This window comes from Garra rufa, chromosome 14, assembly GCF_049309525.1.
Source record: "Garra rufa chromosome 14, GarRuf1.0, whole genome shotgun sequence".
Taxonomy (NCBI): Eukaryota; Metazoa; Chordata; class Actinopteri; order Cypriniformes; family Cyprinidae; genus Garra; species Garra rufa.
The window spans coordinates 2,818,090-2,828,261 of record NC_133374.1 but is presented as its reverse complement, the minus strand read 5'-3'; the positions used below and the strand labels follow the sequence as shown (position 1 = coordinate 2,828,261).

General features: G+C 38.6%; 2 protein-coding genes across 2 annotated transcripts; both read left to right on the top strand.

Moving 5' to 3' along the window:
• The first annotated feature begins 338 nt into the window (after positions 1-338).
• sfrp2l (secreted frizzled-related protein 2 like) lies at positions 339-3,769 on the top strand. Its single transcript, XM_073817186.1, has 3 exons — positions 339-827; positions 2,420-2,500; positions 2,916-3,769. Exons 1-3 carry the CDS (start codon positions 458-460, stop codon positions 3,221-3,223), a joined length of 759 nt encoding a protein of 252 aa, XP_073673287.1. The 5' UTR covers positions 339-457; the 3' UTR covers positions 3,224-3,769.
• Positions 3,770-5,470: 1,701 nt separating this feature from the next.
• Positions 5,471-7,047, top strand: tomt (transmembrane O-methyltransferase). The gene is made up of 3 exons (XM_073817209.1): positions 5,471-5,732; positions 6,311-6,507; positions 6,727-7,047. The coding sequence occupies exons 1-3, from the start codon at positions 5,471-5,473 to the stop codon at positions 7,045-7,047; spliced, it is 780 nt and encodes a 259-aa protein (XP_073673310.1).
• The last annotated feature ends 3,125 nt before the right edge of the window (positions 7,048-10,172 follow it).

Genomic DNA, 10,172 nt, shown 5'->3' with positions numbered 1-10,172 from the left:
TATAAACTTTTAGGTTTTTTTATTTCACAACTAAAACACAATTACAGTCTCAGAGCATTCCGAGAACCAAAACTAGCTCGATTGGCGACAGAAACCTTCACACGGGCCTCAGAAGTGTTTTTACTGCCGGTCATAAAAAACCCAATGTGTTTGATTCACAGGATGTGGAGACGCCAAACACACACACACACACACACACACACACACACACACACACACACACACACACACACACACACACACACACACACACACGTGAGTTTGCACGCGTGTCTCCATCATGTTTAATCCCGGTTCTCTGTGTGTGATCCTGTTGCTGGTTTTCAGTCAGTCCAGAGCTGATGAAGATGCTCCTGCTGAAGATGAAGAAGGTCTAGGTGCAAACCCAGTGTCTGACTTCGTCACGTCGGCGGAGTTCGGCACCGTGCGCTCGGTGTGTAAACCGGTTCCGAACACGATGGGTCTGTGTTCCGGTATCGGCTATGGAGAGATGCGACTACCGAACCTGCTGGGTCACGACAGCGCGAGGGAAGCGCAGCAGCAGTCCGCCGCCTGGATGCCGCTGCTCGGCAAGCACTGTCACCCGGACACGCGGCGCTTCCTCTGCTCGCTCTTCGCTCCCGTGTGTTTACCGGAGGTCACGGCTCCGGTGCGCCCGTGTCGAAGTCTCTGTGAGGCGGTGCGGGACGCGTGTCTGCCCGTCATGAGCGCGTTCGGGTTCCCGTGGCCGGAGATGTTCAACTGCAGCCGGTTTCCAGATGGATCGGAGCTCTGCATCCCCGGAGAAAGAGACCGGACCCGGGCTGAACCCACCGACGTGACCAAAGGTTTGAACAAACTTAATACACTTACAGAACAAGAACCAAACTCCAGCTGCTAAAGGAACAGACCCTGTAGGGTTTGTACAAGGTGTTTAAAGTGCTTTAAGTTTAAATTTGACCTTTGAAATGTAAAACCATTTTAAAATAGCAATATTCCTAAAGTGCTTTAGTTATTGAAACACAATGTATCTATGAAATAGGTGTTTCATTTGTTTAATATGCACATCTTTTGCTGCTTGCTCATGATCACTTTCAAATATTTATTATAATAGGCCTATATATTAACTTGAATGGTATGCTTTTAACTGATTTCCTATTAAACTTGTCAGCAACCGACCTGCAGCTCAAACTATTTCAAATATAGCGAATTAAGCTACAGACATGATCAATGTTTACATCTAACATGTATTTTGAGCTGCAACTTGTCATATTAATGGAGTGTTTCACTAGTTAGCAGTAATTTGATTACTTCACCTCAATTTGTTCCTAGTTGGATGATGTTTTTGGAATGGAAATAGTGATGTTTTATTTGTAAACATCATACTTGTCTTGTTTTGCTTGTAAGGATATTAAAAAGCACGTATAGTGATGGTGAAACCATCGCTTTGCAAAATGATTCACTGTTTCGAAGTGCTCCAATCGGATCCTGTATCGTGAATCATTTGATTCAGATTCAGACTTCAAACCGTATTGCGAATCATTTGATTCAGATCGGAGCTTCGGAGCGTGTTCATGAATCGTTTGATTCAGTTCAGGGTTTTTAAATTTCTTATTAGGCAGGTTAGACAACAATCAAACAATTAGGTACAAATATACCAAAAAGAAAAAAAAATGTATACAGACTTGTTGCCAGGATAATAAACAAGGGGCTTCGGTGTGTGTTCACAAATCATTTGATTCAGTTTGGAGCTTCGGTGTGTGTTCACAAATCATTTGATTCAGTTTGGAGCTTCGGTGTGTGTTCACAAATCATTAGGTTCAGATCGAGGCTTCGGTGTGTTCACAAATCATTAGGTTCAGATCGAGGCTTTGGTGTGTGTTCACAAATCATTTGATTCAGTTTGGAGCTTCGGTGTGTGTTCACAAATCATTTGATTCAGTTTGGAGCTTCGGTGTGTGTTCACAAATCATTAGGTTCAGATCGAGGCTTCGGTGTGTTCACAAATCATTAGGTTCAGATCGAGGCTTTGGTGTGTGTTCACAAATCATTTGATTCAGTTTGGAGCTTCGGTGTGTGTTCACAAATCATTAGGTTCAGATCGAGGCTTCGGTGTGTTCACAAATCATTAGGTTCAGATCGAGGCTTCGGTGTGTGTTCACAAATCATTTGATTCAGTTTGGAGCTTTGGTGTGTGTTCACGAATCTTTTGATTCAGATCAGGGCTTCGGAGTGGTTCGCTTTCCTTTTTTCAGAATTTGTTAGTAGAAAACATCAGAGCATTAAGGCAGTAAAGAGAAGCAAAACGGATAAGAATACACAAATACAAATTCTGGTTCAAATTAATCATGGATTTACTATAGTAAAAGTGTTTTTTGTATAGGTTCAGACTTCATACATCTATCAAAGTTTTTTTCCTTCATTCCTTGTTTTCCTCCAGGTTCTTTAATGTGTGAAGTCTGTAGTCCAGACTCAGAAGGAGAGCAGGAGATCCAGCAGAATTTCTGCAAGAGTCAGTTTGGTGAGTCACTGATTTGAGACTGCAGAACGATCATGACGGAACATCTCAAACTGTTTAGAAGAATAGTTCATCTTATGAAAATTAAACTGAAAATGTGCTCTAAGATGTAGATGAGTTTGTGTGTTCATCAGATTTGTAAAAATGTGTTATTACATCACTGTCTCACCAATGGATCCTCTGAAGGAAATAAAAACATTCAACTGTGATAAACTTCTAATGGGATACATTTTTACAAAAGTAAAAGTTGTTGAAATGTTTTCTTAAGATGGCTAATTGCAATTGCTTAAGGTGTACATTTTATTTCTATATCATTTCCATTTTATTTTTTAAAAATATTTTGTTATTCTCATTTTCATTTGTATTCTGTGTGCATTTTTTTGCATTTTCATTTCTGTTTCTTTGTCTTTCTCTCCAGCATTCAGACTGCGGATCGGCTCCTGGTCTGTGGTCGGGACAGATGTGCGTGTGGTTCCTCAGGGTCGGAGTCGTGTTCTTCGCTGGGCTGCAGGGCCACAGGAGCAACAGGCTGCAATGGAGCAGAGCGCCCTCTGGCTGCCACACGGATGCTCCTGTCCCGCACTAAATGGCCAGCTCACGGGCTCCTACATCGCCCTCGGTCACATGCAGAACAGACGCATGGTCCTCAGAAGACTCCTCAAATGGTCCCGTGATGAGAAAGAACTGAAAAAATTCATCAGGATGCTGCTGAAACAAGACTGCTGAGATATGAAAAACATCATTAATGAACAAACACAATGCGAAAACTACAACTGCATCTTCAAAATGACCTGTTTTCCCTTGTTCCCTTGCTATTTTTAAACAAATGTTGGCTTATTAAAGAAAAATAACCCCGTTACCCAGTCAATCATGATCAATCAATAATACTTTACATTTATGAACACATAAAATAATAAAAAAATAAACATTTATCAAAATAAAATAATAAATAAATACACATACATATAAAGTAGTAATTTTAAAAATACACAAAAAAGCAGGCAAATTTTGGGGTTGAATTCTGAATTTCTATTTTTCAAAAGATGCCAAGAACTCTTGCCAAATTGTGTAAAATCTCTGGACTGATGCTTTTTCCCCCCGGGTAATTTCACCTCATTCAATCAAATTAAATATGGGCAAAGAGGATGCTTCTATTTAAACAATTTAATCTTCATTTAATTTTCTGAATGCATTTTATGTTGTTTTTTTACTGATTTATGACTGTACTAAACTCATCGTTTATTTGCAATTAAAGAATGTTGTTTTGTTGTACATTTCGGTGCCTTCATTCATTACCGAACACCACTAGGTTTTTCTCAGTATCCAGCGTTATTTCTGCGCAGACGGTCACGTGATGTTCCAGGTGAGACAGGTGTAAGCGGAGGCCTCCTGCGCTCCATCCATTATTCAGATGGAGGAGTCTGATTGGCTGCTGCGTGAGCGTGTCTGCACACCTGTCGCGTTCTGTCTGTCTGTATCTTCCGAACAGCGTCGTCCTCAGAGCGTTCCTCACCCGGTAAAGTGAATTATTTCATTATCATCAGATATTTGGGAGTGTGTTTGAATGAAACTGATCTGAAATCAGCTCGTTGCCATCGAGTCTTCAGTTACGTGTCTGGAAGTTGAAGATGTTGTGTCAGATCCCTAAAACACGGTTTAATTATGAATGAGTGTTTTCATGAGCGGGAATGAAGTGTGTGCTCTAGAGATGCTTTTAATCTAATCCATAGTGTTTCTTAACTCAGTCTTTTCCAGTGCTGACAGTGATGCGCTGAAACCTCTAGAAGTGTTCAAGTGCTGCTACAGCGTTTATCTAAGAACTGATTGCTTTTAGGGAGGTTGCTAAGATGTTTTAGTGTGTTGCTATGCCGTTGCTAGGGTGTTTTGAGTGTTCTAGTGTGTCGTTGTATTGTTGATAAAGGGTTCTGAGGGTTGTTAGTGCGTTGCTATGCAGTTTCTAGGACGTTTTCAAGTATGTTGCTGTATGGGTACTAGGGTGCTCTGCGAATGTTAGCGTGTTGCTATGCAGTTGTTATGATGTTCTGAGTATTTTAGTGTGTTGCTATGCAGTTCCTAGGGTTCTCTGAGTATTTTATTGTGTTGCTATGCAGTTGTTAGGATGTTCTGAGTATTTTAGTGTGTTGCTATGCAGTTCCTAGGGTGCTCTGAGTATTTTATTGTGTTGCTATGCAGTTACTAGGGTGCACTGAGTCTTTTACTGTGTTGCTATGCAGTTGTTATGATGTTCTGAGTATTTTAGTGTGTTGCTATGTAGGTACTAGGGTGCTCTGAGTAATTTAGTGTGTTGCTATGCAGTTAGGATTTTCTGAGTATTTTAGTGTGTTGCTATGCAGTTGCTAGGATGTTCTGAGTATTTTAGTGTGTTGCTATGTAGGTACTAGGGCACTCTATGTATTTTAGTATGTTGCTATGCAGTTGTTAGGATGTTCTGAGTATTTTAGTGTGTTGCTATGTAGTTACTAGGGCATTTTGAGCATGTTATTGTGTTGCTATGTGGTTACTAGGGTGTTCTAAGTATTTCAGTGTGTTGCTATGCAGTTGCTATGGTGTTTTAGTGTGTTGCTGTGCAGTTTCTTTGGTGCTTTAAGAATTTTAGTGTGTTGCTATGCAGTTGCTATGGTGTTTTAGTGTGTTGCTGAGGTGTATTGAGTGTTTTAGTATGTTGCTATGCAGTTGCTATGGTGTTTCAGTGTGTTGCTGTGCAGTTTCTATGGTATTTTAAGAGTTTTAGTGTGTTGCTGAGGTGTTCTGAGTGTTTTAGTGTGTTGCTATGCAGTTGGATGTTAAGGGTGTTTCATTGTGTTGTTATGCAGTTCCTAGGGTGTTTTGAGAGTTTAAGTGTGTTGCTATGTGGTTTGCTACGGTGATCTGGGTGTTTCTAAATGTCTGATATTCTGGGATGTTTGGAGACAGTAACACTCGCGTCTCTGTGTTCTCAGGTTGGAGCTGAAGATGGTTTCTCCTGCAATCGCTTTGGCTTTTCTTCCGCTCTTGCTCACGCTGATTATCCGTTACCGTTATTATTTTGTGCTGCTGTATCGGGCCGTTCTGATCCGCTGGGTGCGGGACTGTATGACGGGCCTCAGCCGAGAGGAGCGGGCGTTTCAGTACATCCTGACCCACGCCACACCTGGAGACACCCAGAGCATCCTGGACACATTCGACCACTGGTGCAGCAAAGTGGAGTTCATCAGCAACATTGGACCCAAGAAAGGTGAGTGTATGTGTATATATATATATATATATATATATATATATATATATATACACACACACACACACAGGTGGACTCAATTTACATGTGTTAGTGATTATAGCGCCAGCTCTTAAACCTTTGCATACTTATTTCGAAACACTTGTTGCATGTGCTCAGCAGTTTTCGTGAAGTTTTGCGTTTTTTGTTAGGCTTTATAGGATTTTGGGTAAATTCGCAAAGGCCTCTTTTCTAAATGACCCCGTTATAGTGGCCCTGCCCCTTTCGATAGTTTTGGTGTCCCTTTGCAACAGTGAGTAGAAAATTACACTTTTTTTTTTTTTATAATTCTCCAAAGAATCTTTCTGCACTTGTTTGGTTCTGATCAGGTGAAAAACCTAGGACTAGTTAGCAAAAGTAGGTATCGCAAAAAGTCCTAAATACCAGAAAATGTTGAATCTGAATTTAACTGTTATGAGTGATTTCATACTTTTGATGATGGCTGTAGTGCCCCTGTCAGGCCGATTCTCTTTTAAAAGAAAACAAACACAACCCCAGGTATTTATTTAATACACATTGGTCACATATTTGTCACACAGGTAAGATTCTGGACCGGCTGCTGCAGGAAAACTGTCCAATCACGGTGCTGGAACTGGGCACTCACTGCGGATACAGCACCGTCCGCATCGCCCGCTCACTGCCCATCGGCGCCCGCATTTACTCCGTCGAGATGGACCAGAGAAATGCTCAGGTGGCGGAGAAAATCATTCGTCTGGCAGGTTTTGATGAAGACATGGTGAGTTCAGGATGTTTTAAAGACACATCAAATCAGACATTCAGTGCAGTATGTTGTATGTTTTTGTTAAACATTTTCCCTTGACAAAAACATTTTAAATTGTATTTCACAGTATTAGTTTTAACTGTATTTTTGATTAAATAAATGCATCCATGGTGAACAGAAAAGACTTCTTTTCTGAAATAAAGCGTGTTTTGTGTCCACATGTGCTGTGTTGAGGTGGAGCTGATCGTGCGTCCGTCGGATGAGGTGATCCCGCGTCTGCGTGAGGATTACGGCGTGGAGCGTCTGGATCTGGTGTTCATGGATCACTGGAAGCGCTGTTACCTGCCGGACCTGCAGCTGCTGGAGGGCAGCGGTCTAATGGGCGAGGGGACCATCGTTCTGGCCGATAACGTCATCTTCCCCGGAGCGCCCAACTTCCTGCGACACGTGCGGCGCTCGGGCCTGTACGAGGTCAGAGTTCACCGCGCCACGCTGGAGTACATCCGCGGCATCCGCGACGGCATGGCTGAGCTCACCTATCTGGGGGTCAAGTAAAACACGCTCGTTTCACGGCACACGGGACAATAACGTGACGCTATGACCGTACTTACAGTCACAGGTTTCATTTATTTGACCGACGTTCACTAAACGTGAATCATCAGCTGATGAACAACATTCACATGTATACATACTTTTATCCAAAGTGACTTATATTGCATTCAAGGCACGCATTTATATTTGTTCAGCTCTTGTTTTTTCCCTGCTAATCAAACCCATCACTTTAGTTCAGAAGCCCGTTTCTGCCACTGAATAAAAATACAACTTTTTATCTCACAACTCTTATTTTTTTAAGATACTCACAATTGTGAGTTTATGTCACGCAATTGCGACTATTTCTTACAATTGCAAGATATAAACTTGCTAATCTGACTTTTTTCTCTGAATTGCGAGTTTGTATCTCGCTGTTCTGACTTTTTTTGTCACAATTAATATAAAATAAGATATAAAATCGCAGCTGCGAGTTATAAAGTCCATTTCTGAGGAGGATAAAAAGACTGATATGTTCACAGAATTTATCTAGTTGCGTCTTCTCTCACAATTTTGACTTTTTTTTTCTCCGATTAGTCTCGACTAGACAAAAAAGGTCATCAAAACAAACTTTGAAGGTGGCTTGAGAAAACTGAACCGAAAAGTTTGAAAAGTTAAAAAAGATTTCCAAGTTTTAAAAGTTTTAAGTTTGATGGTTTTCAGTCTGAAATGGTTTGAAGTAGTTTTAAAATGTTTGATGGATAGATAGATAGCATGTTTCCAGCATTACTAACATGTTCTTAGCATGTTTTGGCATTATTAACAATTTGCTAACATGATTCTAGTATAATTAGCCTGTTTCTAGCATGATTAGCAAGTTGCTAACATGTTTCTAGCATGACTAGCAAGTTGCTAACATGTTTCTAGCATGACTAGCAAGTTGCTAACATGTTTCTAGCATGACTAGCAAGTTGCTAACATGTTTCTAGCATGACTAGCAAGTTGCTAACATGTTTCTAGCATGATTAGCATGTTAGCATTTTTTAACATGATTAACAATATGCTAACATGACTCTAGCATGATTAGCAAGATGTAAGCATGTTTCTAGCATGATTAGCATGTTGCTAGCCTTAACATGATTAGCAAGTTGTTAATATGCTTCTAGCATGATTAACATTTTGTTAGCATGATTCTAACATGATTAGCATGTGGTTAGCATGTTTCTAGCATGATTAGCAAGTAGCTAGCATGTTTCTAGCATGATTAACAAGTTGCTAACATGATTAGCATGTTGCTAGCATTTTTTAACATGATTGGCAAGATGCTATCACGTTTCTGGCATGATTAGCATGTTGTATGCATTTTTAACATGATTAGCAAGTTGCTAATATGTTTCTAACATGATTAATATTTTGCTAGCATGATTCTAACATGATTAGCATGTGGTTAGCATGTTTCTAGCATGATCAGCATGTTACTAGCATGAATAGCATGTTGTTAACATAATTCTAGCATGATTAGCAGTTAGTTTGAATGAGTTTGATTAGATTATAAATCTAGTTGATAGAAGGTGAGTTTGATTGAGTCTCAAGGGATTGTGGGAGTTTTGTCAGTGTGAGTTTGAATAGTGTTGAACATTTGAACATTCCGTCAATGTAAGTCTATGGGATTTTTCCCAGGTTTAATCGCCATTTTTAGAAAAAGCGTAAGTCGGATCAGTTAGAAAAGATCCAGCAACTGGAGTCGGATCAGTCTGTAGATCTGGGCTGAGTTTGGAGTTTGTAGAGATAAAGCTCGAGGAGGAGCAGCAGTCAGAGATTTAGTCTCAGAAGAAGAAGAAAAAGTTGAAATAGCATTTCTTTCCTCAAGCCAACTTAATAACCTTTTTTTAATTTTTTTTTATTCAGTGGCAGAAATATCTTCCATACTTTAGTGTTGCTAGTGAAAGCTTGAAATCTAAAAGTAATTGGTATTAATGTTGGCATGAAATGAAAATTCACCCCATGTATTTTCTAAATGCATCTTATTGATTTTATTATGAGCAATGACATCTGTGCATAGGTGCTTTTTTAATCTTTTTTTTTTTTTTAATAAATGATATGTACTGTAATGTGTAAAATGTAACAACTGGACCTCCTGGTGAAAAAAATAAAATTCCACTGGACAAAAAACTCTGGAAAACAGCTGTAAAAGTTAAAACGGTAAAATCATTCAACACACAGTACCTTTTTCCATCACATGCTTTCTTTCTTTACAAAGCCAAATTAAGCAAAAGTTGACATAGTTGATCATTTCTGCAATATTTTCAGTAAACTAAATATAAACTAAATATAATTAACAGCATCCATTATATATCATATTTATAATATCCTAGATTTGTGATTACAGATATTAATGTTGCAATTAATCATTATTAATTAATGGAAATGTGCAAATTTTTTTTATCTATACTGACAACATAAAATACAAAAGTAATATGCATCAGCTCCCAATTTACATCTTTTTAAAGTCCTGAGATAAATGTTTTTAGAAAATATAAAAAAAATACTAAAAACCGATACCGATACTAAGCATTTTTATGGTAATCGGTATAAGACATTTTCAAAAGTGATTTGCCAATTAAATAATTTAAAAGCATTTAAAGAGAGTTTTTGTCAGAGCCTTTGTTATTCTTGACTGACATTAATTTTCATTTTTACAGCAGACATACAGTATATGGGGATCAGTAAGACTTGTAATGTTTTTTTAAAGAAGTTTTTCTGCTCATCAAGGCTGCATTTATTTAATAAAAAAAAATACAGAAAAAAACTAAAATGTTATTACAATATAAAATAATGCTTTTTATTTTGTTATACTTTAAAATATAATTTATTCCTGTGATCAAAGCTGAATTTTCATCAGCTGTTACTCCAGTCTTCAGTGTCACATGATCCTTCAGAAATCATTCTAATATCCTGATTTATTATTAGAATTAGCAACAGTTGTGCTGCCAAATATTGTTTTACAACCTGTGATTCTTTTTTCAGGATTCTTTAATGAATAACAAGTTAAAAGAACAGCATTTACTCAAAATATAAATCTTTTCTAGCAGTATAAGTCTTTGCTATTAATTTTTATTAATTTAACACATCCTTGCTGAATAAAAGTATTA

Bases quoted from the DNA above. Each gene is read 5' to 3' on its own strand.
- sfrp2l (XM_073817186.1), top strand. From the start codon at position 458: ATGGGTCTGTGTTCCGGTATCGGCTATGGAGAGATGCGACTACCGAAC. The intron at 828-2,419 runs GTTTGAACAAAC...GTTTTCCTCCAG, and splicing joins ACCCACCGACGTGACCAAAG to GTTCTTTAATGTGTGAAGTC. The intron at 2,501-2,915 runs GTGAGTCACTGA...CTTTCTCTCCAG, and splicing joins TTTCTGCAAGAGTCAGTTTG to CATTCAGACTGCGGATCGGC.
- tomt (XM_073817209.1), top strand. From the start codon at position 5,471: ATGGTTTCTCCTGCAATCGCTTTGGCTTTTCTTCCGCTCTTGCTCACG. The intron at 5,733-6,310 runs GTGAGTGTATGT...TTTGTCACACAG, and splicing joins CAACATTGGACCCAAGAAAG to GTAAGATTCTGGACCGGCTG. The intron at 6,508-6,726 runs GTGAGTTCAGGA...TGCTGTGTTGAG, and splicing joins CAGGTTTTGATGAAGACATG to GTGGAGCTGATCGTGCGTCC.